The sequence below is a fragment of the Neomonachus schauinslandi genome, chromosome 9 (assembly GCF_002201575.2).
Source record: "Neomonachus schauinslandi chromosome 9, ASM220157v2, whole genome shotgun sequence".
NCBI classification, from domain to species: domain Eukaryota; kingdom Metazoa; phylum Chordata; class Mammalia; order Carnivora; family Phocidae; genus Neomonachus; species Neomonachus schauinslandi.
In genome coordinates this window covers 91,883,138-91,910,661 of record NC_058411.1, presented here as the reverse complement: position 1 = coordinate 91,910,661, position 27,524 = coordinate 91,883,138, and the positions used below count along the sequence as shown (strand labels likewise).

The 27,524-nt window shown below is 47.7% G+C and overlaps 1 protein-coding gene across 1 annotated transcript in view; it reads left to right on the top strand.

Annotated features, from left to right (window-relative positions):
* Positions 1 to 27,524, top strand: part of MYO5C (myosin VC) — a 90,392-nt gene that overhangs the window by 23,627 nt on the left and 39,241 nt on the right. Inside the window, exons 8-19 of the mRNA XM_021693732.1 lie at positions 862 to 969; positions 7,517 to 7,623; positions 10,446 to 10,711; positions 14,550 to 14,631; positions 16,013 to 16,153; positions 18,007 to 18,132; positions 20,575 to 20,658; positions 22,298 to 22,432; positions 22,884 to 22,981; positions 24,376 to 24,462; positions 24,928 to 25,039; positions 25,787 to 25,998. Of these exons, the coding sequence (XP_021549407.1) occupies positions 862 to 969; positions 7,517 to 7,623; positions 10,446 to 10,711; positions 14,550 to 14,631; positions 16,013 to 16,153; positions 18,007 to 18,132; positions 20,575 to 20,658; positions 22,298 to 22,432; positions 22,884 to 22,981; positions 24,376 to 24,462; positions 24,928 to 25,039; positions 25,787 to 25,998 (1,558 nt within the window). The remainder of the gene's footprint in view (positions 1 to 861; positions 970 to 7,516; positions 7,624 to 10,445; positions 10,712 to 14,549; positions 14,632 to 16,012; positions 16,154 to 18,006; positions 18,133 to 20,574; positions 20,659 to 22,297; positions 22,433 to 22,883; positions 22,982 to 24,375; positions 24,463 to 24,927; positions 25,040 to 25,786; positions 25,999 to 27,524) is intronic.

Below are 27,524 nucleotides of genomic sequence, written 5' to 3'. Positions count from 1 at the left end.
CCCTGGGACTTGGTGCTGTCAAATCCCTAAACTTTTCTTTATATGAACATCCTTGGATGGCTGTTTTCCAGTATGTATGACATATTTCCTTGTCTTCTGAGACAGAGTGTCTCTGTCATCATTTGAGCTTCCTTGATGACTCGAGGTCATTATTATTTATAGTTCCAACTAATCATACTGCAGGGACAGCAGAACTCTTTGTCCTTTAGTGCAAACAGCTTGATTCCCATGCTGTCACAGCTCTCCTCTCTTGGTTGCTTGTGCTGTGTTGGAAGATAGAATTGTCCAGTGTGTCGGAGTTGAATGCACACACTCCAGTCGTGGAGAAGTTGCTTGCACTGGTGAAGAATCTAAATTTCCTTTATACGAAATCAGATTTCGTATAAAGATAACACCCATGCCTGTCTGCCAAACAGAGTATGAAGAGTGAATTTGGGAGAGCTTTCTGAAGACTCACCTACTATTCAAGTATTAGGTGTGCCTATGGTTATTCTCTTGATTGTGGTGATGATTTCATTAGGGTATACATATATCAAAACTCATCAGAGTCTACATCTTAACCATGTACAGTTTATTCTGTGGTCGGTAATCCACAGTAAAGCTGTGTAAAATAGTTAGATATGGGAACAAAACCCAGGAGCTTTGTAGTCAAACAGGCCCGTGTTCAACTTCTTGCCCCACATCGGCTGTGGTGCCGCTTTTCTGGGCCTCAGCTTTTGCATCTGTCACATAGAATTCTAAGGAATAAATGGAGCGATGTGTGTCAAGTGCTTCCTCTAGTGTATTATGTGTGAGCTTCCTACCTTCTGATAAACGTGTGTACAAATTTCTGTGTCACAGACAGCAATCTTTTGGTTTCAGGGAGTGCAGAAGAATTTAACTACACAAGAATGGGAGGCAGCACCGTCATTGAGGGTGTGAATGACAGAGCAGACATGGTGGAGACTCGGAAGACCTTCACACTGCTGGGTAAGTGGACATAGCCTATGCAACGTGTGGCCATTTTCTCTTTAAAAAACAAAAATGAGGGGCGCCTGGGTGGCTCAGTCGTTAAGTGTCTGCCTTCAGCTCAGGTCATGATCCCAGGGTCCTGGGATCGAGCCCCACAACGGGCTCGCTGCTCGGCGGGAAGCCTGCTTCTCCCTCTCCCACTGCCCTTGCCTGTGTTCCCTCTCTCGCTATGTCTCTCTCTGTCAAATAAATAAATAAAATCTTAAAAAATAAATAAATAAAAAACAAAAATGAAAGGCAGGGATGCCCAGCAGGTGCGTGTTCTAAAGACTCCTAATAAATTCTAATCTTGGGATGAGCCAATCAGTATATTTGATGGCCAAGTGGTCAAGACTGTGCTTTTCCCTTAAAAGATCTAGATGTTAACTCCTTTGCCTTCAGGCTCGATGGTTTGCAGTGAGCAACATGGGCTGTCAGCCCTGTGGGTGCTCTCAGGCTCCTCCTCTGGGCTGACTTCAGAGAAGACTGGTGCATCAGACCGGAAGGGTCATGTTGACTCTACCTGGCCTGATAAAAATAGCAGACACTTACATGGAACTACCAGGCATCATCCTAAGCACTTCATTACCTGTATTAGCTTGCTTAATATACAAGTACTTTATGAGGTAAACACTGGTATTTCCCCCATTTTATGATAGGGGAATGGAGGAGTCTCACTTTTTTTTTTTTTTTTTTGAGAGAGAGAGAGAGAGAGAGAGTGGGAGAAAACACAAGAGAGCACAAATGGGAGGTTGGGGCGGGGGTGGGCAGAGAGGAGCAGAGCGAGAAGGAGAGAATCCCGAGCAGACTGCCCACTGAGCCCAGAGCCTAACATGGGGCTCAACCCCATGACCTGAGATCATGACCCGAGCTGAAATCAAGAGTCAGACGCTTAACCAACTGAGCCACCAGGCGCCCCTCTTACCACATTTTTATACAGAAAACAAAATCTTGGCTTGCTTGGTCTTTCTCCACCTTGCTTTTCCCACATGGAGCTCATGTTTGGGAAGTGTCTACCAAATGGCATTGATAAAAATTATCATCTACTTTCTCATAGTGTATTAGTGTAGACGTTAACACATAACTGTCAAAGCTTCTGATCAGTGTGAGACCACAGACTGTTTTTACATCTTATAGAAAATATTTGTTTCACCAAGTTATTTTCATTGTTGTGGTTTGGGTGACTATATTTAAATGTAAAACGCAAAGAATTCGAGGTTAAATATATCAGAGTAATAGGCAAGATTACTCTTCTGGATAATTGAGAATGAAACATTTGGATAATTGAGAATGAAATCTGGTTGGTTTTCTAAGTAGAATTACCATCTGATTCTGCCCCTTCCCTTCCAAATTGCTTTTTTTTTTTTCTTTCTTTCTTTCTTTTCTTTTTTTTTTTTTTTTTTAAGTAGGCTCCACACTGGGTCTGGAGCCCAAGGCAGGGCTTGAACTCATGACCCTAAGATCAAGACCTGAGCCGAGATCAAGAGTCAGATGCTTAACCGACTGAGCTACCCAGGTGCCCCCCGCCCTTCCAAACCACTTTACGGAGAAGGGCAATTTAAATAGTTTATAATAATGAGATAAACACTTTTGGTACTTATTAATATTTTTTAAAGTAGTTGAAGTCATAATTGTATCTTTTTATAATGTGCTCTACTGAGAAGGAATACCATGTATGAGGAGGGATCAGGCAGCCTCGCTCTGGCAGGTCCCGGTGGGACCTTGGTCCACATGCCCTGTCCTCCTTCCCACCTCTACCCTTCCGACACTCCCTGCCACCTCTATAATATTTCACCCCACACCAAAATGATATAAGAGAAATAGAGTAGGCTTTGAGGTCAAATAAATATCATTCAAAACCTAATTGGCAGGACTCTAAGGAGGTTGCCCTTTCTGAGACCCAGTTTCCCAATCTATAGAATGGCCATATTCCTTACCCACAGGGCTCTCGTAATAACTGGTAAGGAAACGTATGGGAAAGCCCCTGGTACCAGGCTGAGCACGTAGCAGGTGCTTGCTCAGTATGACTGCCTGCCCTCAGTCACTACTCCCTATTGTCCAAGCCCTAGCCATCCTTTGAGCAAAACCATCCCCTTCTCCATGGAACGTTTCTTAATCTTTAGAGATCAGCAGCAGCAATTTTTTTCATGGTCTCACACAAATTAGATTATTTGCACAAATGTCCACACCAGCCAGGCCAGGACTAGGGTGAGGCAGGAGAGACGACTAGGGCATGAACTTGAAGGAGGCATTCAGGTGCTCACTCTCAGGGTGGCGCAAATGCAGGGTCGGCCCCTGGCACCTGGCTTGCCTCACCTGGCCCACCCTTGCACCCCTGGCCTAGATGTGTTGACAAAGTCCCCCAAAGTTTTGTGGGGAAGTACTGTAAAACAGTCTTTTGCCTCTTGTGGCTATTAATTGTGTTGGCTGCCCACTGCGCTCCCCTCCATAGCTATTAGGGATGTGGTGAGGATTAAGAGATAATGTCTAAAGCAGTTTATGGGGGCACCTGGGTGGCTCAGTCCATTGAGCAGCCAACTCTTGATTTCCGTTCAGGTCATGGTCTCAGGGTCCTAAGATTGAGCCCCGTGTCAGGCTCTGTGCTCAGCAGGGAGTCTGCTTGAGGATTCTCTCTCCCTCTCCTTCTGCCCCTCTCCCTGCACATGTGTGCACATGCTATCTCCTCAAATAAATTTTTAAAAAATAAAGTAGTTTATGAGCTATGGCATGCTATATCAATATGAGAAATCAGTATATATTTAATGAAAGCATGACTTCACTGCATGAATCACTAAAAAATGTCCTAGACCAGAGGTCAGCAGATTGCTGCCTCTTTTTGTAAATAAAGTTTTATTGGAACATAGACACACTCATTTGTTTAAGTGTGGTCTATGGCTGTTTTCATGCTGCGGTGGCAGAGTTGAGTAATTGTGATGTAGACCAAACAGCCTACAAAGCCTAACAAGAAAACATTTGCTGCCCTTTGTCTTAGATGATAGAGTGAATGTAGCTGATGGTTCCTTAGAATTTTCTTACAATATGTGAAGATTCGTGGATGGACTTCATGAAGCCATCTTAGCTTCGGCCCTGTGTGTCTCCCCATGGAAGTCCCCTGAGGATGCATGCCAGGCGAAGAAATTTGAGCAGACTGCAGAGGTCCGTTTACTGTTGTGGAGAGGAACCAGGGTTACCTCACTGTGACTTTGAGATTGCCATCATCCTGTGACCCCCCCACAACCAATGACGTCATACTGTGTGTTGATGTCATGGTCTTTAAACCTGAGCCATCCAGCACAGTGGCCACCAGCCACAGTGACTGTTTGCATTTCATTTTGAAATAACCTTTAAATTCAGTTTCTCAGTTGCGTAAGGCATGTTTCAAGTGCTCATAAGCACACGTGGCAAATAGCCACCCTATTGGCCAGCACAAATTCAGAACATTTCCATCACCCGGGAAGTTCTAAACAATCATGTTTCTCCTAACAGTGTGAGAATGTGGTATACTGCTTGTCCTGCTGGCCATGTTCTCTTGTTTGTGTCTCAGTGTTCTCTTTTTCTTTTCTTATTTTTTTAAGATTTTATTTATTTGAGAGAGAGAGAGCACACAAGCGGGGGTGGGGGTGGACTGCAGAGGGAGAGGGAGAAGCAGACTCCCTGATGAGCAGGGAGGCCAACTTGGGTTCGATCCCAGGGAGCCTGATGTGGAGCTTGATCCCAGAGATCATGACCTGAGCCGAAGGCAGATGCAACGACTAAGCCACCCAGGCGCCCCTCAGTGTTCTCTTCTTAGATGGAGATCTCAAGGGGAAACCACCTAACTTGAATTGTACGTAGGCTTATAGCATATTAGGGCAGACCACCCTTTTTAAAAATGTAATCGCCAAATAAGTATTTGGTTGATTTGCCCATTGCTGTGGTTTGTTATAGAGCTAGTATAGGGAAATTAGTGGCAAGGTCATCTAGCTCAGTATGCAAATCCATTTCCCCACACGCCCAGTAAATGGACCTCTGGAGTCTGCTCTAATTTCTTTGCTTGGCATGGGGCTTTCAGGGGGCCTCCATGTTTGCACACAGGGAGGTGAAGCTAGGATGACTTCATGAACTCCATGGGTTTTTTTCACATATTGTATTAAACTGCTTAGATATGACATGCCCAGGATGACCTAACCCTTCTATGCCTTAGTTTCTCCCTCCATAAAAAGGAAACCATAATGGCACTTCATATGGTTGTTGTAAGCATTAGATGAGATGATACATGGAGAGTACTTGGGCCAGTGTCTGGCACAGAGTTCCATTTGCTTTCCCTTCCGGTTTTGCTCCTGAGGCACCTTAGCTCGAGTTACCCCTTAGGAAGCAGAAGGGGATGCATTTTGACCAAAACCTCCTTTCCTTTGTTCTGCTGACTCTCATTTAATTCGCCCTTTGATCTTTGCCTGGCCATTTAATCTCTCACAGAAAGAACACCCTGGAAGGAGTCATACCTAGCCTGGACCTCAGGCTCAAGGTACTTGACCATTGTGCTTCTCAGTGAAATCGAACTCGGGCCAGCAGTGCTTTTGCATGACCTTGTCTCACTAAAGAGAATTACTCCACTAACATCTTAAGTTGTCTCTTTCACATCATTGCTTTGGAATTACTTCACTTTCATATGGCGTCATTAAGTGATTTAGTTCTAGGAGGGTCACGCGGTGAGTAGGAATGCCGAACCGAAGATTCCCAAATGGCATGTTTTTGGTTGTTTTTCCTCCTCACTTACCGGCTGGTTATCATGCTGACGGCCCAGGAAGCGGGGGAGGTAGGGGGGTGATTTCCGTTAGAGGCGTCTGTCCTTCAAATGGAGGCGTTAGCTTCAAATGGGAAGGCAGCAAATGCCTGGACTCGGGCTGAGCTGGAGTCTTCTGTATATTTTTGGTTTGAAATCTTTTGCAACTTCGATTTTGTTTAATTCTTTGAAGGAAAGAAGACTCTCTAGGTTCTGAAATTATTTAAGAACATGACCTAGCTGCTACTGGAAGAATCCAGGTGTCCCCAAGTGAGAAGCAGAGGGTGGCTGCGGCAGCTCTTATTCAGCATTTAGGGCCTGCTGCTCTTTGCTTGGGGGGGACGGGGGTGCATCATAGGTGTCCATGACAGCTGCCCTTCCCACGCAGACCGGGGAGCATGGACATCGGCACAAATGAGCCCGGCCCACCCTCCGAGTGTGTCTCCCTGCTCCTCAATGCCCTGCAGCGTCATGGCGCCAGTCAGTGCCTACCCCCACCCACCATACTGCCCCTCTGCGGTCCTGACCTAGCAACGCCCTGCTCACAACCCGCAGGTTCTCCATTGTGATTTGTGGGTGTCAGACACAGAGTCCTTCCTAATAGCTAGTTTAGTTTATTTTTGGCTCCAGGAAATGTGCCAATGCCCCATGGTGGCTAAATATGTTATATATTCATAATTTATATGCTACCTCTAGCAGTCAGGGTCCCAAAGGGAAATACAGGGCCCATGTAAGTTAGGGTAGAAGGAGGAGGGTTTATCTACGAAGGGACCAGCTACAGAGATGGGGGCAGGTCTGGGGGAGTGATGGGGGCAGTAGGGGGCCGGGGTCAGCAGCAGAGCTGTTTGCTGCTCTTTCCTGTTTGGGCGGAGGGGTATCACTGGAGCCAGAAAGGAGGGCTGGGGAAAGTCAGCAGCAGACCAGGAGCAGTGACCTGTCAGTTGGCAACCCTGACAAGCTGAGGCAACTTTGCAGGGAGAGAAACGGGGATGACCCCTCCAGTACTTCTCCCCTCCCGATCTCTGATCTCCTGCCAGGGTCCTTACTGGTCACACCCAACCAGAGGCCAGAGGGCACGAGAGCCCATGGCCTTGATGCAGATAGTTCAGCCCCCTGGGGCAGAGAGCAGCGCACGGAGCTGCAGGGGAAAATGGAATCCACCCAGCATCCCACCACAAGAAGAATTCAAGGATCTCGAGGCGCCTGGGTGGCTCAGTCGGTTAAGCGTCTGCCTTCGGCTCAGGTTATGATGCCAGGGTCCTGGGATCAAGCCCCGCATCGGGCTCCCTGCTCGGCGGGAAGCCTCCTTCTCCCTCTGCCTCTCCCCCTGCTTGTGTTCCCTCTCTCGCTGTGTCTCTCTCTGTCAAATAATCAATCAATCAATCAATCAATCAATCTTTAAAAAGAAGAAAAAACCCACAGTAAAAATAAAGGAAGCACATCACATAGAATAAATGAGAGCTGCTTTGCTCGGGAACCTACCACGAAATGCTTCTTTGGGTATGAATTTTGTGTCGCCCTCGTAGCAGCGATGGCAAGAGGGGAAACCTGTTGGGCTGTCGCATTCACATCTTGTGTCCTTGCATGTCAGACTGGCAAGAATGGAGAACCACATGCTCTCTGGGGGCCGTTGCCTGTTCCTGTCCCAGCTCTTGGCACTGATGATGGTACTAGAGTCTCTTGAAAGAATTCAGGGCTTATCTTACTAGCGGTTAAGTCAGGGAAGAAATGCAATAATCCTAATTTGGAAATTTGTTTTTTCAGGTTTCAAGGAGGATTTTCAGATGGACGTTTTTAAGATCCTAGCAGCCATCCTACATCTGGGCAATGTGCGGATCACAGCGCTGGGCCAGGAGAGGTCCTCAGTCAGTGTAAGATGCTGCTTTGTTTCCCCTTCCTGTGTTCAGAGGGTCACCAGATACAGCGTGACTTCTGCCTGTACTGGGGGAAAGAACATTCAAGGTAGAGGGGACAGCAAGTGCTGAGGCCCTCAGGCAGGAGCTGTTATTTGACAAATCATGAAAAAAAAAAGTATATCCAAAGAGGAGTGAGTGAAAGAAGGGGTGGTAGATGAGGCCAGAAAATGGGGTTGGGAGAGAGGGTGCAGGTTGTTTAGGGCCCTCAGTGCACTGTATATTTGGAGCAGAAAGGACACCTCCCACCTCTTGACACTTGCCCACATCAGCCCCAGTAGTGCTGACTTACCCTCTGGAAATCCCTTGTCAGTTCTGTGACATTTCTTTTTTTAATGAACACAGGGTAAGTTTATGTGTGTGTTTCTATTATGAAAAGTGATCCTTAGTAGGGTCGTGTGTTTGGTTCTTCTCATGAATATCCACATAAAAAAGAAAATAACACGTAGTAAAAATGCTTCTATGAACTGCGAGGTCGCCTGACCTTTAAAGCTTTGGGTATATATGTCTGTCTTGTCAACTCCCGCAGCCGTAACAAAATACCGCGGGCTGGGTGGCTTCAACAACAGAAGTTTATCTTCTCACAGTCCTGGCAGCCGGAAGTCCAAGGTCAGGGTGCAGCATGGTTGAGCTCTTCGTGAGGGCTCTCTTCCTGGCTTGCAGACAGCCCCTTGCTTGCTGGGTCCTCATGGCAGAGAGAGGGACCCAGAGAGCTCTGGTCTCTTCCTCTTCTTACAAGGGCACTAATCCCATCGTGAGGGCCCCACCCTTATGACCTCATCTAAAGCTAATCACCTCCTAAAGGCCCCACCCCAAATAGCAACACATTTGAGGCTAGGGCTTCAAGATATAAATTTTGGAAGGAAGTGTTCAGTTCATAATATAACAATGTCTATTTTCCTGTCCCCCAAAAAACTCATGGGAACAGTTGATAATTTGGTACACTGGTCATTTCTCAGCTCTCTGGTACCTGCCGTTTAGGGGAGAGAGAGCCAAACAGTGGATGGAACGTGTGATTTTTGGCTCAGTGCTTCAGTCCTGTTGTCCTGTGACCAGGAAGTAATTCTCCCTTTCCTCAAGCTCTCACACTAAGCACCTCTCCCATTCCCCCGTGTCCAGCTCTCACCGAGTTAGTCAGTTGACACGGGACTGGCAGGTTCTGGGAGAGGGGATGGTAGGCCTGCCTAGGAGCCTGGTATGCATGTGGTGGTGGTTCTCTGTGCTTTCTCATTTGCCTCTGAGAAGTGGGCTTCTGCCCTTCTTCTTCTCAAACTCCATAGACTGGAAGTGTGACATCCACCCAACAAATGCCCTTGTGTTGATCTCTGTCCCATGAAGTTTGTTATGAAGGTAGTATTTTGGAGGAGGAGTTAAAATTGATAGACTAAAAATCCTTTGTCTATCAATCTGAGGAGACAAAGTCTCTGAAAAAGATGTAGAATCTTCATAGCAAATTACCAGTTCTATAATTAGCGGTCCTATCTTTGGAACATACATACCATTCATTTGCATCAGAAACTTGAAATGTTGGGCAGACCCAATCTGGAGGAAGTCATCTTTTTTTTTTTTTGAAGATTTTATTTATTTACTTGACAGCGAGAGACACAGCAAGAGAGGGAACACAAGCAGGGGGAGCGGGAGAGGGAGAAGCAGGCTCCCCGCGGAGCAGGGAGCCCGATGCGGGGCTCGATCCCAGGACCCTGGGATCACGACCCGAGCCGAAGGCAGGCGCTTAACGACTGAGCCACCCAGGCGCCCCGGAAGTCATCTTTTTAAGAATTCCTGTCCCTTTCCTTTCTGCCTGCAGCAGCATCTGTAGCTCAATGTTTTTGACTCTGGTGGTTTAGTTCCTTCTTAGAAGGAAGAAAGCCCCTGGCTCTGCCAGTCTGCTCTCCAGGGAGGTCAGGCAGGGGAATATAAGCTTTGTGTTATTGAGATGTTGGTCAGAAGGGGTGTGGGTGGACAGCAAGGAGGTGGCAGGACCTTCTAGATTGTTTGCTCCACTATAATCTGATGCTTTTTAAGTGCAGCCACGTGGTTTTCCCATTGGCTGTGTTGACCTCTACAGATTAGCCCGAGGGGGACGTTCCCTTGCCCAGGGGGAATGATAGCGCTCAGTCACAAGGGTCACATCTCCTTGTCAGGTGTCAAGGACTCCTTGTCCATGTTGGCTGAAGACAAACAGGAACAGACCTTTCCTTGTCTCTGACCAGGGGGGCAGCTCTCATGCCCCAGCTGCAAGAGAGGCAAGATTCACTTTGTGTGTCCACGAAAAGTCTTGCACACGTTCCTCCTGTCAGCTGGGAAGCCAGCTCTGTTAAAGGAGCCCCACTGCCAGGTTCTCTGACAATGAGATCTACATACCTCGGGCCTAGACCCCCCACGCAAACACTGACCACACAGGTAGGGACAGGTGGTCTGGGCATGTTGCAAAGGGAAGAGAGGGGCCTTGAGGCCATGTCCGCATGCACCAGAAGGGGAGGATTGCTTCCCTGGCCTTATTCATTGCGGACATTCTTTGGCCAGAATGAAACCCGGGTGGGACGCGGCCAGGACTGCCTGGCATCATCACAGTGCCTTGATGCGGGCTCCGTGCCGCTGTGGCCCTCCTGCTTTCCTCGCAGGCCTGCCTCTGTCTTGTTAGGCCTGGGCGTTCTCATGCCAGCGCGTCCTTGTCCCTGGTACAGGCCCAGATGGAGGCCCCGGGGCCCCGGCCGGGTGGGCTGGAGCAGGGTTCGATGGCCAGACGGCCCTGATGGGGCTTGTGCTTGTGTTTGAAGGAGGACGACAGGCACCTGAAGGTGTTCTGTGAGCTCCTGGGCCTGGAGAGGGCCAAAGTTGCTCAGTGGCTGTGCAATCGCAAAATCATCACAACCTCCGAGACGGTGGTGAAGCCCATGACCAGGCCCCAGGCAGTCAATGCCAGGGACGCACTGGCCAAAAAGATCTACGCTCACCTGTTCGACTTCATTGTGGAGAGAATTAACCAAGCGTTGCAGTTTTCAGGCAAGCAGCACACTTTTATTGGTGTTTTGGACATTTATGGGTAAGATTCTCTTCTGTGAGCCTGTCTTTCCTCATTTAAATGTTAAATGCCCATTGTTTTTAGATCATTTTGTTCTGGTTTCTTTTTTGTGTTTCACATGATCAGAAGGATGGTGTTCTCTATGTTTGCATGTGTGGATGTTAAGTATGGCCCCCTGAGCTACGGTGTGTTTTATTTAGAGCATATTATGTAAATGCTGAATTAATAGCTGCCGGCACCCAGAGCTCACCACATGCTGGCTACCGTGCTGGCTGGTCCGCACGCACTTGCTCACCAACTTCTCAGACAGAGGCGAGACAACCAAGGCTTACACGCAGAAATGGGTCCATGGTTGCTCTGCTGGTGGGAGAGCCCACGTCTGTTTCCTGCGGAGGCCCCGTGAGGTGTGGAGCCCTTACACCCCTTTCCCATTGCGAAGGGGCGAAATGACAGTCCCAGAGGTCTTGCACCTTGCCCACCCTCACAGGGTCAAAGGTAGACTCAAAGCCAGGCCTCTGAGCAGCCAGCCTCGCACACCCTGGAATCCTCTTCCATTCTCGGACCCCTGCCCTTCTCCAGCTCTTCTAATACCATTGGGGGCGAAGTTCCCACCACACTGGAGGTGCTCCTCCTCCTCTTTGCCTGGTCCTCCTTTTCTAAATCCAAGGCCAAATGCGTACCCAAGGTGCTTGTAGACTCCTCAGAGTGTGAGTGAGTGAGGCCAGGCCAGCGTGGAGGCAGGCTCTGAGGGTTGTTGGCGCTCAGGCTTTTGCTTGTCAACAACTTCGCCCCTCCCAGGACTGGTTCTGGTTTCTCAGTGGGGGAGAGGGCAGCTCATTCCATTCAAAGCATCACGGAGTGTCTCCCCTGGCTTGGGGAGTGTTCCCCCACACCCCACGAGCAGCAACCCAAGCTCTCCTCCCCATGGAGAGGGGAGAGCTGGCTCTGGGCACCCCCACCCCGGCCTGCTGGGGGACAGAGGGAGCAGATGGACCATGATGATGCTGCTGAACTTTTACCCAGGTACAGAGAATCAGCTTTCCATAGCTGGATAAGGCGAGACAGTGCCTCAAGGGAGGTACTTTGTTTAATTTAGATTCTGAGTTAATGCACGTGACTCCCAATTAATAGCGTATGTCAACGGTTCTAAAATACTGATTCATTACGGGGACAGTCTAGTAAATGATTACCTTGTCTTGTGCTAAAAAGAGGATTTGAGCAGCCAGTAAGAATCTCAGTAGACTTTTAAAAAGAAATAGTCTTGTTTAACAGTGATCTCTTTTATTGTGGTAGAATTACGGGATTGCTGTAGCGTTCTGGTTTTTTTCTGTGTTTTTAAATGTCTTAAAAATAAATAGTCCTTTAAGGATATGTGATTCCACTCATCCAACACATATTTAAGTGCCAGGCATGTGAGGGGTGTGGTTGGGGAACAGAATAGGCTCATGGCCCCTGCCCTCTTGGGACTTAAATTTTAGTGGAGAAGGCAGGCAGGTATCTAGAGATTGGGAAGCTTCTTGTGATGGGAATAAGCAAATAAGCAGATGGGTGGGCTGGAGGTTAGCGGGGGCTGGGGGAGAGAAGAGGGCAGCTGAGTACAGGCAGCAGGGAGTGAGGAGAACGGTAGGCAGGCAGGAGTCAGATGCACGAAGCCTGCAGACCACCGCAATAAGGAATTTGAGGTTTTGGTGACGTGAACAAACCTGAGACAGTAACTGTAAATTTATAAGAACTTGTTAAAGTATATCTTAAACTAAAATTTTAACATTAAAATCCACTTCAGAGATAATAAAAGTAGCATGCTTGCTGCCATCCATGAATTCATGGTCCCCTCTAAAAGTCTAAGCTCTTCCCTGAGTAACAGTTCTGCTGCCCGGGGCGAACCCTTTCACGCCTTTCCCTGTGTGCCGTGGTCCCGCGGATCGGCCCTTGCTCAGGCACGCCAGGCAACTTTTGAGAGATACTGGGCTCAGTTTGATCTGGAAATACGGCAGCCTCAAAGGAGAAGTTACCAGCCCTGAAAGTTGATGACAGCCAAAGCTGTGAGCCTCGAGGTTTCTCTCAGAACAACACGAAGACTTGTGATTGCCCAGCCAGTCGGGCATCTACGTGCTCTGGACCCAGAGTGGGCAAGGCCCGGGGCCGGGGGTCAGGACCCTGGGACGGAGCACTGCGGCACCAGGGGTATGGCCCTGAGGAAGTCACAAGACCTCTCCAAACCTCGGTTTCTGCCTCTGTAAGCTGGGGCCTCTCTCGCAGGGTTATTAGGAAGGTCAAATGGAAGAAGTTGTGGAGGCATCTTCAGAACCATAAGCATCACTCACGTGGGAAGTGCTGTCATAGCTGATGTGCTTCTGGCATTTTAGGTCATAGATTGAGGTCTTTCTATGGGTTTTGAACTTTGGATCTGAGGGCCCATTTTTGGGAGAGGCAGTGTGTAAAAGGACGGGAAGATAATCACTGATATTTGATATTCATTCTACCTCCGCTCTAGAGAGCCTTGCCTTTGGCCCGGCCTGTGGGCTGTGGAGCACAACGAGGCCCTTTGGACTCTCCCCTCGCCCGAGCTGTGTGGGTTCTGCGCCTGCTTTGAATCTCCTTGGAGCTGTCTAGAGCACAATCCAGGCCCTTACCCTGCCCTGGAATTATAACCTGAGCCAACCTGGCTCAGTCAAGTGCAACTCTCAGGGAACCTGTGGTTGGAGCCGGCGGGAACCACTCAGAATTAGAGCATTTAAGAGCCAAGGCATTGGAGGCCCCGAGAGCTGGGGTCAAATTATGCATCTGGCACGACTAGCTATTGGCCTCTGGCCCTCAGGTGTGATGGAATGGGGGTGGGGGTCCTGCTGGTCCTGCACCTAGGGTGGTGGTAGGGTTAAGTGAGGTCGTGAACATCCACCCTAAGACCTGCAGGGCTCAGCTTCCCCACTGGCAGGAGCGTTCACCAGGCTGGGGGGCAGAAGGCGTGCTGTGTTCTGTTCAGCCCACACCATGTCTTCCAGAGTGAGAGAATTCACATATGAGTCCAGATTTCCAGCTCCTCTTGCGAATCGGGCGGTCTCCCATTCAGACCCGTGTGCTGACCACGTCCGGCCTGGACGCAGCTGAGTCGCAGGGGCAGGGCTCCCTGCAGTGTCGCCTCCAGCCCGCTGCTGGTTTCTGTCCCCGCCCACTTCCTCCCAGGGAGACAAGGGTTCAAAGTCTGAAAATAGACCTGGTGGGGTCTGCTGGGCTGCGGGCTCTTAAATGACCTTGCCCTTGTCCTCCAAGAACTCGGAAACCAGGCCTTGGGGAGGCAGAACTGTGCTGCCTCTCCCACATAGTGGAAGGACAGGAAACAGCCTTGCCTTTCCCCCAGAGCATAGGTGTCCTAGTCAGGCAGGCTCACAGCTGAGTCTGACACTAGCTGTGTGACCTCGGGCACACTTTTTTTTTTTATTCTTATGTTAATCCCCATACATTACATCATTAGTTTTAGATGAAGTGTTCCATGATTCATTGTTTGTGCATAACACCCAGTGCTCCATGCAGAATGTCGGGCACACTTCTTAACCTCTCAGAGCCTTATTTCCTCACCGACAAAGAGGGTAATCGAGTCTGGGTGCTGTCGTGTGAAGCAAATGATGCTCAGCTTAACGTGACCAGCCTGCCTCCGGGTAGGTGTTTTGTACACACCAGATTCCTTCCCCAGGCAGCCTGGGGAAGATGACTTATCAGCTGCTGGGATATTAAAACCAGAAGCCTTGGGGGCATATTTAAAACTTGCTGAAAACAGCAAACTTTTAAACTGTGAAGTTTGTCCAAAAAAATTGCTTATCTATAAACAAGTGTGCTTTAACTTGTTTAAACCATATTTCAGTTTTGAAACCTTTGATGTGAACAGCTTCGAACAGTTTTGCATCAATTACGCTAATGAGAAGCTACAACAGCAGTTTAACCTGGTAGGTGACTTTTCTGCCTTCTGGAAGCTAGTTCTCAGCCCAGTGTGTGTGCCAACAGGCCTCTCCTCAGATCCTGGCATAGTGCGGGGCCATGCTGGCTCATGGCACCACTTTGTGGCCCTATCTTGAAATCACACCTTCCCAGCCTATTTCATCCTATTCTAGTCCCCTGGCCCGCTGCTCGGCTGCAGTCCATCACCTGCCCTGCTTGGTCACAGACCCTCTATGCAGCCGAATGAAACCCAATGATTGAGTTTCCTGAAGACCCCACGGCCTTGCAAGCTCTGTGCTGTAACCCACCTGCTCCTGTCCTTTCCCATCCCTTCTTCTTCACCTGGCAAATTCTTGCTTGCCTTTTGAAATTCAGCTTCTCCCAAACAAGTCCTGAAGAAAAAATAGTGTGACATCATGCAGAGCATGGACTTTTGCTCAAAGTGAACTGGGTTTGAATCTCTGCTCTCCCACCTTCTTCCTCTGGGACCTTAGGTTCAGAGCCTCAGTTTCCTCTTTGGGAAAAAATGGGTCACTGGTATCTGCCTGCCTAATATTGTTGTGAGGAGTAGACCTAACACTGAATCATACTCAGTAAATGTTTCTTTTCTTTCCTTTTCCCCACTTTGGAATGAATCCATGTATAACATTAAATTTCATCCCATTGCAAATGTATGTTTTGTTAGCATTCTCAAAGATTCCCTGGAAGTTTGGCATTTGATAACTATAAGCAAAGTTTATTCCCGGTAGATACGCTGCGTCACTCACCTGAAGTCACCCCGCCATCGTTTGCATTCCCCCTCCCACCCCAGCCCCCATCACTACTGTGCTCTCTCTGGCCTCTATGAGAGCCATGTTTCTCAACCTCCTATTGGGCTTCCATGCCTGCACGGGGATTCTTCTGTGGGAGGCTGCCCCTCCCCTCCCTCCACCTGCAGCTGGGATGAGCCTGAGCCAGTCCTCAGGGAAGCCTCCCTGATACCCTTATGGCCTGAACAAGTAGTGAACAGAGCTCTCCATGTTGTTGGCTTCTCACATGGGCCCCATGGCCAGCATTCTCAGGCAGGCTGGCTCCCCCCCCAGCCAGAGAGGCTGCATCTGTCTTGGCTAGTGGCAGTGCTGTGAGCAGGGAGGGATTGCAGGACCCCTCTGAGGATGCTCGGTGTTGGAGGCAACAGGACATGGGGGCCCACTCAGACCAGGTGGGAGGATCACATTAGGAGCTCGGCAGCATCCATCATGGGTAAGGACGGTTGCCTGCACCTCAGGGTCTTCCCTAAACATTGCAAACCAGTCAGGTATCTGCGTTTGTCAAGTGCTTACGTCCTGGACTTTGGAAGCCCACTTTAATCTTCTGTTTTATTTTCTCTACTAACTTCTGGACTTTCAGCATGTCTTTAAACTTGAACAAGAAGAATATATGAAGGAGGATATTCCTTGGACTCTGATAGATTTTTATGACAACCAACCAGTTATTGACCTGATTGAAGCAAAAATGGGTATTTTGGAGTTACTGGATGAAGAATGCTTGGTAACTTAAAATTTTTTTTTGTTCAACTTCTGTGTAGTAACAGATAAGAATAGTACAAACTGGATTTTTTTTTTTTTTTTTTTTTGGTGTACATGTAAATTCTTGAAGTGTTACCCAATTGGTTGGATGTTGATGCTGGGACGGCAGTCCATAGCAGGAACACCAGAGGGCCAGCTGAGCCTCCCACCCTCATCATGCGTAGCCCACCATTGGGTACCATGCACAACCTCTCAGGTCATGTCCAGCAAGGAGGAGCCCTTTGAGGCTGTCCCTAGGTGTATTTAGAATGGATGTGAAAATAGCAGGTGACCTCACACCACTTGTTAATTACATGAATTGAGTTTTATTTCCTCATTCTTGTGAGTCATCCATTGGGGAATGTAGCTGAAAAATCAACATCATACAAGTCAAGAGAAGAGGTCTCTAGTTCTCCTGTTATTATTTCCCTCTAGGAAGAGCACCTTTACAGTGAGCCAACCTAGCAGTGTCCCTCATGGGGCCATAGGGACAAATAATCCCCAAGAGAGTACTCGTTTTTTGGTTTAAAGATTGTATTTGGGGTGTTGTATGTAAGTGATGAATCACTGATTTCTACTCCAGAAACCAATATTGCACTGTATGTTTACTAACTAAAATTTAAATTAAAAAAATTTAAAAAATAAATCATTCCAAAACTTAGTGGCTTAAAATAAAATAATTAAAAAATAAAGATCGTATTATGATGTTTAAGCATAGATTTAGTTTCCAGAGATTTGTTTCAAAAAAATATATATAATGTTGAAGACTAACTGGCCTTTTCTCCCTGGAATTCGCAATGCCACGCTTTTTCTCACAGATTCTCCTCTCTGGTACCAGCTGGGTTTCAGCCCCTACAGTGATACAAGATTAAAGGGCTGGCAGCAGGGCTGAGCATTCTGGAATGATCTTGAGAGGGCAGGGTGCCCAGGCCAAGGCAGCCTCTAGGAAATATTTGTACCTACCCTACACAGACGTTTGCTACGCAACCAGTGTCACAAAGAAGCATGCAGGAGTCGTTTGGACACAACAGGAGATTAAATTCGTTGAGTTTGGGCCGAATATCACTGATCGCTTCTATATCACCAGTATCAAGAACAAGTTCTGCAATTATTTTTGTTTGAGGAAGTGGTTATTAAATAGGCTATAAAGGGGTGGCTGAGTGGCTCAGTCGGTTAAGCGGCTGCCTTCGGCTCGGGTCATGATCCCAGGGTCCTGGGATCAAGCCCCGCATCGGGCTCCCTGCTCAGCGGGGAGTCTGCTTCTCCCTCTCCCTCTGCTGCTCCCCCTGCTTGTGCTCTGTCTCTCTCTGACAAATAAATAAATAAAGTCTTTAAAAAATAAAATAAAATAAATAGGCTGTAAAATGAAAAGAAAAGCTATTTTTCTGAGGTGGGGATGAAGTGGGGAGGATTACATTTAGGTGCCAGTCTTTCCCCATTCAACTGAGAATAAAAGTCACATTCATGTAATGAAATCTAGGCTATTTTTTCCTGAACCTTTAGACTTCTTTGGGAAGAAATAATAGGAATACTGCCAATTCTGCAAAAATAAATTTCTTCATTCTTGAGTTACATGGTATGTCCCTTTCCTTCTCGCTTATAACATTTTGTTTTTCTAAAAGGGCATTATTGGTCTGTATAAATGGCACTGTAAAGGTTGTTAGGATCAAGGACAGATGTGTGCCTAGAGCTGCTTTATAAAAAGGAGCCACAGATGTAAGGAGCTCACTCTGAGATGTCCGCTCACCTTGGTTTGTCAGAATTAGTACTTTTCTGTGCCCGTATGCATCTCTCAGCTCTAGTTTTCTTACTATTTGGTTTGCTTTTCTCTTGCAGTTACCACATGGAACTGATGAAAACTGGCTTCAAAAGCTGTATAATAATTTTGTCAACAAGAACTCTTTGTTTGAAAAACCCAGAATGTCAAATACATCCTTCATCATCCAGCACTTTGCTGACAAGGTACAATGAGAGTCTCGGGCGATGCTGTCTGCATTGGAGCCAGAGGGGTTTCCTAGAGGCAGTGGGCGGGCCGGGGGCTTCTCTGGCCGGATTCAAGTCACACTCGGTGCATTGCTGTGATGAAGGAGACATGCGCTTGTCTCCTTCATCACAAAATTGTGTTTAACAATTTTTAATTTGTTTCTTGTCTCAAAATACGAGTTTCCGCTGTAGTGCTTTAAAGATAAACGTGTGGCTAGTGGATCTCATTTCTGATTTTGGATTTCCTGGGAATTCATTAGTCTCTTACCAGTTTATTGCCTCTATGAAATTGTTATGATCAAGACAGCATAATTGTTTTCTATAATGAAAGCTGTATCTTTTTTTGAGGTTTTTCTTTTTTATTAAGTTGTAATATATTTATCACAGTGGTAAAGTAGGCTGGCTCAGGATGTTGCATTTTCTAGATGATCTTTTTTTTCTTCTTTATAGATCTATTTTTTATGAAACATATTACTTTAATAAAAAGGAAAAGTTATTTAAAAATTACATTACAGGGGGCACCTGGGTGGCTCAGTTGTTAAGCGTCTGCCTTCGGCTCAGGTCATGATCCCAGAGTCCTGGGATCGAGCCCCACATTGGGCTCCCTGCTCTGTGGGAAGCCTGCTTCTCCCTCTCCCACTCCCCCTGCTTGTGTTCCCTCTCTCGCCGTGTCTTTCTCTGTCAAATAAATAAAATCTTTAAAAAAAAAAATTACAGAATGCTTAGAAAATAGGAAAAAAAAAAGAAAAATCACCATAACCACTTGCTATAAACATACATTCTCATCTTGTTTTCCTTCCCGAAGGAAACTCTTGCCCTCAGAGCATTTGCCGGTTGGGTGTTATTCCTAGGGCCTGGCCAGTGCCTGGGGATCATGGGACCAGTGCTACTGCTGGGGGCCAGGGTGTGCTCATTGTGACTGAGAGGGCAGGGCAAGGGACAGCGAGCTGGAAAGTCGTAATGACTTTGTGGGCTAGAGGAGCACTGTCAAAACCTGCTAGCATTTTTGATTCCTGAAGAGATGAATGTGAAATGAATGATAGTATCTCAGGTTATATTTTCTAGTGGTTGTCTTTTGCAATTCCACAGCTGGGATCCCATGGGGGAAAGGCAGGGGCAAAAAGGCATCAGACATATGGGATTTACTTCGAGACCCTCTTCATCGCACTTGGTTTCTGCACATTTAATCCTCTCACCCCTGGCACTTCCAAGAAGTCCCTCTTAAAAGCAGTATTTTGGGTGGGTTGCAAGTTGCTGGGAAGAAACCACACACGTTGTAAGGTTAGCTTAGGTTCTCAGTTTAATTAGCCAGGAAAATGCAATCATTTTGAAAATGAGATGGCTGTGTTTAGATGCAGCAAGTCAGCACATCTTCCCAAGGTCCCCAGAGCTCCCAACAGAGGCTGTGACTGTCCCCACAGATGGTCTTATTACACTGTTATACCTTTGTCCGTTTAAGTCAGTGGCTCACACCACCAGCCTGGAAGAATTTATACAGTAACCCAAGGTCTTCATTCACAAGGGAGTGTTTGCACATAGCCGGTGTTCCTGGTTCTTAACCCAAACTCTGCCCAGCAAGGATGCTTCCTCATTTAGGGGGACAAACCAGGGTACTTGGTCAGGGGCCCGTGAACACCCTCTCTGCCCCCAGATTCCAGCATTCCCCAAAGCCTGCTTCTGCACAGTTATTAAATTGTATTTTAAACATATTTTCTAATTTGTGAAAAATATATATCACATAATAAACTATGTAACCCAGAGGCATAAACTGTTGGGGTTTGAATGTTTAAGCAACCACCCTGGGGTTTGAGGGATTAAAGAAGCCCTTTGGACCAGAAAGGGCCGCATGGAGTTTCTCTAAGCCAAACTGAAGCAGTGAAGGCATGTACCCACTCTAACTGACTCTGAGGGCTTCGGTGGCCCTTGAAAACTTTGTGGTCAAATGGTAAGTTTTTCTTTCCTTTCTACCATGTTAATGCTGCTTTAGGAAAATATTTCTGTTTGAACCCAAGGGACAACACTGAGGTTTTTTCCTCCACCTGATAGCTTCAAAGGCAGAGTGAACCTCAAGCCAGTTCTTCTTTAGACCTCTGTGTGTATTAACTGCACACATTGCAGGGAATGACTGGTCACCTGTAGCTAGAGGGAACCGACAGGTGAATACAGCATGATCAGTGACTAGTGAGAAATCCAGGCAGTGGGAGAGCCTGGCTCTTTCCATCAGATGACATATTCCCAGCTTCCAAAGTTTTATTTTAAATGGCTTGCTGTGATAAACAGAAACTGAATCTCTTTTTAGAAGATTGCCTTTTAACCCCTTCATTAATCACTGTTAAAAAAGAAAAAGAGACCAATTCTGCGGTACTTAGATGCTGTCTGCTTTTGTTTCTTTGGAAATAATTAAATCCTTTCTCTGCATAGGTAGAATATAAATGTGAAGGTTTCCTTGAGAAGAACAGAGATACTGTCTATGACATGCTGGTTGAAATCATGAGAGCGAGCAAGGTTTGTAAGGTCCTAAGAGGGTAATTAATGTTATTTGTTATGTAACTTGACATGGACTAGATGTGTATCAGGAAAGAATAAGAAATATGTGGGTGTGTGTACTGTCTTGCAGTGGCAAACTGTAGCTCAGACATAGAAAAAATAACTGTTTCGGAATTGGGACTAAAATATGTATCAAGCTTCTGAAAGCATCCAAATAAATATCCACTAGATACAAAATCAGAAATCAAATGTGCAGATGCCAGAGAAGGATAGCTAATATATAACCAGTTAAAGGACCACAGTTTACATTTGATTCATCCACTCACAAAGATTTATTTAGCACCTACCATGTGCCAAGCACTGGTACCAGATTCCAGATATAGCAGTGACCAAGGCGGTCAGGGTTCCTGCCCTTGTGGAGCTCACATTCTAAAGGGAGTAACATACCCTAACCACGTAAGTAGCAATGGCAGGTAGTGCTAAGCATCCAAAGGAAACCAGGGCAAGACAGAGAGAGGGTGACCTGGGGAAAGGGGTGCGGGCTCCAATGTGCAAGCTGCTCGAATCCACAGTTCTGTATGAGGAGTAGTGTCACCAAAGGAATGACTTCTGGATTTTTCTTTTCCTCTTCAAATATTTCCTTATGAACATTTGAGAATAAGAATATTCCATACGCAGGCCTTCATTTTGTGAGTATTTGGTTAGATCATATTTATTTTTCTTCTTTTAAAAGATCCCCAATCCTTTGTTGATATTCAGGTATTTTGACAGTTTCCCAAATGAGCATGAGCCCTTCCCCTAACCATCATAAATTAGTCGCAGGCATGACAACTTCAGTTATTAAAACTGATTTATGTTAGAGAATTCAGTGTGGAAATGGCCTGCATCTTGTGTACAAAATTAGTTGATTTAATTCACCAATTGCTTACTCGCCCCCAAGCGTACCCCGGGGTCCGTTCTGGAAGATGGATACAGATCACGTGAAAGCACAGATGGGTCTCTGTGCTCAGCACACAGGCTCTCAGAGGTGTGGGATGTTCAGACCCACTGCTTTCACAGCAGGGGCATATAAGGATTCGTCAGGCAGGGATTCTCCTCCAAAGGAGATTGTCAATGTCTGATTTAAAAGGAAAAAAAAAAAAAAGAAAGAAAAGACACTTGAAGAAGTAATTGAAGCATGGTAGAAAGTAATGAGTATCTCAGAAGAAGATTATCTTATTTAGAAGAAATTGGAATTAATTTGAGTTAGGGCACAAATTTTTTTTACCTTTTTTTTTTAAACCTTAATCTAAGCAAGTGAAGGGGATAGAGCTAGAAAATATTTTAACAGAACCTCGAATAATGGTTAGAGTTTGGATGTGCAGGGATGAAAATGTGAGGTAGGAGGGGGGAGATTCCAGGTGTAGAAACAGCATACAGACCTACATACCCACATAGACATTCACACAGATTTCCTCTCTGCTCATATTCCTGGAAAGAAGCCATGCGTCATCTCGAGGGAGGACAGTCCTCTTGTGGGATTCAGATTTGGCTGAGATTGGTCAAGACTGCTAACCTCACTTTAAATGGGCTTGTTGTGACCATTTATGTGGTTTGTATCAGGTGACAACTGAGAGTGAACACCTTTGGACATTGAAATCCTCTCTGTTCCTTCCAGTTTCATCTCTGTGCCAACTTTTTTCAAGAACATCCGGTTCCTCCTTCCCCTTTCAGTTCAGCGATCACCGTTAAATCTGCAAAGCCAGTCATCAAGCCAAACAACAAGCAATTCCGGACCACAGTGGGGAGCAAGGTACCCAGAAAGTATCTGAGGGCGAGGGGGCCGGGCCCCACAGGGAGCCAGGCAGCAGTAGGGCCCACATTCCAGGCCTGGGCACGGGCACTGAGCTGCTTCACATCTAGTATACATGTAAGTGCAAAGAAAAGCCACAGTTCATCATCATCATACCTCAGCCTCCAAGGCTGCACACACCTGAGCCAACCACATGTTCACACAATAACATGATTTACTAAGTTCCCTGCTATTTGGGAGAATTGGATAGAGCAGCATTCTGTCCAGAACATAGGACATGCTAATAATCACAGTCGTGGTTTGAGAGCTTTCATAGTAGATGTTTATGCATGAAGTTAACTTTTCTCCTTCTTAATTTACCAAGGTTAGGCCTTTTTTTTTTTTTTTTTTTTTGGCCTTGATTTAAGCATCAATTTCAGTGTGACCTTTATTCTCTGACCTTGTTTCCTAGTTCCGCAGCTCTCTGTATTTGCTCATGGAAACCCTCAATGCGACCACACCCCACTATGTCCGATGCATCAAGCCAAATGATGAAAAATTACCCTTTGAGTAAGTGTTCCTGTGCGGCAGAGGGAAAACACTGAGGAGGTCATGTCTGTCACGATGTTGGAGAATTTGTTTGTCAAGAATTCTCTTGAACTTTACTGTTTCTGGGTTTTTTAATGATTCAGAACAACTCCGTCCTTTCCATATACTGTTAACCAGCACAGCCCCTCTAAGGAGGCGAAACCACCTTGTCTCCAGGATGAAGCTAAGGGGCTGGCTTTGAAAGAAGAGCCTACAACTAAAGTTTATGCAACTGAGAAAGCCAGAGCATTTCCTTGATTATAAGAAGAATTTGTGTACAGCATGGTGACTAGAGTTAATAATACTATATTGTGTGTTTGAAAGTTGCCAAGAGAGTAGATCTTAGGGCGCCTGGGTGGCTCAGTCGGTTAAGCATCTGCCTTCGGCTCAGGTCATGATCCCGGGGTCCTGGGATCGAGCCCCGCCTTGGGCTCCCTGCTCCGCGGGGAGCCTGCTTCTCCCTTTCCCTCTGCCTGCCGCACCCCCTGCTTGTGCTCGTGCGCGCTCTGTCTCTCAAACTCTCTCTCTCAGATAAATAAAATCTTTGAAAAAAAATAGAGTAGATCTTAAAAGTCCTCGACACAGAAGGAAACTGCGGTAACTCTGTATGGAGATGGGTGTGATCTAGACTTACTGTGACCATTTCACAATATATACAAATACCGAGTCACTGTGTTGTACACCTCAAGCTCCTGTGATGCTGCCTGTCATTTATACCTCAGTTAAAAAGAAAATTTGTTTTTTGAAAGAAAGTTGGTAGAGGAACAGAGGTTTCGCCCTCAAACACGGCGTGAAACGTGAGACTTGCTCTCTGGCGCCCCAGGGAACCCCCAGGCTCAGGAGCAGACGTTGCAGAGTGTCTTTGAGCTGACTAGAGTGGAGAGGTGTCTGAGGGGTGTGACCGGCCGTGGAGGTGGGAAGTGTGTCCATGGGCCACCAGACGCTCAGACCTCAGCCGGAGGGTGTCCTGTTAGGGGAATTCTAGCATCACGTGGGCACCTGGACGAGGCGGGTGGGAACGTTTCCTCTGCTCGGGTTGTCATGCGAAGCTGAACCAAAGGCCCTTTCCTTACAAGGCCTTCTCCCTGTTTCCACTGTCAGAATCCGCCGCTCCTTTCTCTGTGACCTCGGTCAGCTTCCGGAAGTCTCGCGGAGCTGCTGTTTTCGTTTCCCCTCCGACAGGGATCCATGGAGTAGCTGCTGGGTGCCTGGTGTGGGGATCGGTGTGGGGATCGGTGTGGGGATTGGTGTGGGGATCGCAGAGGCGGACCCCACTCCCCAGGGTGCACCATCCAGGTGGCTCTGCCACGCTGCTCGTGGGCACGTTTGTCCGTCATGATGGCTTAACCCATCTCCTAATACCCGTCTTCTTTCAGGTTCGACTCCAAAAGGATTGTTCAGCAGCTGCGAGCCTGCGGCGTTTTAGAGACGATTCGCATTAGTGCGCAGAGCTACCCTTCCAGGTTCGTTGTCACTCCTTGTTTTGGGGGGAAAATGCCCAACTTCAGGTCTGCTGAGAACCAAGGGAGCGGCTGCCAGGCTTTTTGTCAGATACTTGGATAAGATGCCCCCAAGATTTTTCCCACTGTGCTTTGCGGAGGCCAGAGGAGGGCCACTGACAGGCGATGTGTGGGACAGGGGCTGCCACCACCCCATCACCAGATCCCACGGCTAGTGAACACCACCCGCTGCCTCCCCACTGCTCCTGGGAGAGGGAGCCGAAGGGGGAGGAGAGCACAATTGTTGGGGCAGAGTGTTAGCGGAAATATGGTATGGGAGGCACGCAGGTGTGCTCAGGGTGAGGTCAAAGGTCAGTGCCATCATCCCAGAACTGACTCCACCCCCCCACCACCCCATCAGCAGTGGGATCCCCAGACATGCCACGCCTCCTTCTGACACGCCTCCTTAGATCCCCTTTGACTTTGCAGGTGGACATACATCGAATTCTACAGTCGCTACGGTGTGCTCATGACCAAACAGGAGCTTTCCTTCAGCGATAAAAAGGAGATGTGCAAAGTGGTTTTACACAGGCTCATCCAGGTCAGTCTTGCTCAGCTCCTGGAATGACCAGCTCTTCCCATCCCTACCCGCCTGTCTCAGGACTGTATTGTCATGAATGCCAGAGAAGAAAATAGCCCCGAGCATTTGTGTGCTGGGCCAGAGCAGACACGCTCATGGGAGCATCATCTCTTGAGGGTAGGAGTCACCATTAGGGATCCAGACTCGAACCCTGGCCTCCCTCAGAGTCCTCCTACCCTATGTTGTCCTCCCACAATCTAAGGAGCTTCGATGAACCTGACTTATATCACATGGTCAACTGAGCTGTCTCTGCCCCAGGAGGGTCCCAGACAGGCCACTCCGTGTGGATTTGGGTTGCTGCAGCAGTAAGCTGTGATGGGAAGGAAGTAGGGACAGAGGTACCATGGCCAGGAAAGGGGTGGTGAAGACAAACCAGACCTTTCCAGGCTCTGCTCTCCTGTAGAAACCACACATGGGAAGCTGAAGCTTCCCAACGGTCCAACTGAGAATCACCGAGCATGCACACACCCCTCTCACCCCACAGATGGACCCCTGAACCTCAAGTCCATTTCTTTCCCCAGTGGCTTTAAACAGACATCTCAAAAAAATAAATTTCGAGGTCATGATCAGAATTTTCTGCTTTATGTCAATGAACATATGTGTCAAAATAACAATGTTTTGGCATCTTTGAATCTCTAAACATCTTTTCCAAATACTATAGAAACTCTGAAAGATTTTATTTCTGATTCTATCATTTTTCTCTTCCAGGATTCTAATCAGTACCAGTTTGGTAAAACCAAAATTTTCTTCAGAGCAGGACAAGTGGCCTATTTAGAGAAACTCCGACTGGATAAGCTCAGGCAGAGTTGTGTTGTGATACAAAAGCACATCCGTGGCTGGCTCCAGAGAAAAAAGTTCCTCCGAGAAAGACAAGCTGCCCTGACAATCCAGCAATACTTCCGGGGTCAGCAAACTGTGAGGTACCCTGGAGCCGAGGAAGCGGGGGGCGTGGTGTGGCTCAGGTGACTGCTCACCTTGTGGGGAGGGGCCTATCAAGGACGAACGGCCTTTCTCCTGGGGGGCGCAGATGTGTGTGGGTGCCCTCCTACAGCCGGCCGTGAGCCTGGAGATGAGAAGGTCATGTCCTCGGGGCAGGTAGTGCTGACCCTGCCTACCGTTCCCACGGCAGAGGTGACCCCTAGGACCCCGAAGCTCTGATCAGGGTTTTGAAGTGAGACCAGGTAGAGGGATTGGGCCCTTTTTCTGTGGGAAGTGAAAATGCCGAAGGCAGTCAGGGTCCTGGTGCAGCCCCTACGTAGATGCTGTGAGTAGCCACTGACCAGCCTACCTGCAGAGAGTGGGGGGCCGACCGTACCCGAGGGGTCCATGGCAAGGCTCTGCCAGCAAACACAGAGCGCCCGCCGAGGGGATGGCTGAGTGGAGGGCAGTTCCGCCAATCTTACCCCTCACCGAGTGCTCCCCAGAGGCCGGCCCGGGCTGCCAGTGAGATGGCGTCCTTCCGGACAGCAGCGTGTGCTAGTGTGCGTCCACGCCGCCTCCCTCCTTGGCGTGCTGGGAGGAGAGTTGAGAAGGCAGCTGTTTAAGGGTCAGGCTGTGTCACAGAACCCGACCTCTTCCTGAGCTGGCGGCCTGACCTCCAGCAGCATCTGGGCTTCTAGACATGACTGGCACACCACAGCCTTCATCTCTGCGTGCTCCAAACTGGGCTTTGCCACCCCACCCCAGATGACTGTCTGACACATATACACAGCCAGGCTTGCCCTCCCGTGCCCCTGGGTCAGGTGACAGCAACCATCTCCAGGGCAGGAAAAGCCAGGGTTATTTTCTTCCCCAGCTCAGGCCCCCTTTCTGTTTGGGAATCGCCGTGGCCTGACGGTTTTACCCCGACTTACCTCTCGTGTCTGTCCCTTCATTCCATTCCCATGCCCCTGTCCTACATGAGGCCTCCACCACCGCTTGCCTCCTGGTCCCCCAGCACAGCCTCCCCCAGCTGCCTGTCCTCCGGAAGCAGGGCCTGTGAGAGCCACTGCCCTCCTCTTGCCCTTAATGCTTCCAGTGACCCCTGTTTCCTACACTCAGTCATGACATGGCTTTCAAGGCCCCCCCGTGGCCTCGATGCATTCATGAGAATGGAAGCTCTGGGAGATCCAGGACCCTGCTTTCATACACCATCGTGGATATTCAGTAACTGTATTTTGTAAATAACAAATGGTCTCTATTTTTCTAACCTCACTAATTTGTTTCATGTATCTTATATTCTGACAGTTCCAAATTCTTTTTCTGAATATTTCAGGCATTGCTTAGGTGTCTGTGTGTTCACTGGTCCTTAGCCTGAAATGCCTTTTCCAACCTTCACTTTCTCCAGAAATCCTACTTTTCCATCAAGGCCTAGCTCACAGGCAGAATCTCTCTTACAGATCTATTGGTACTTAATTTAGTTTTCCTTTTATCCCACCTGGCCATTTATAAATCTGTCTGCTACATG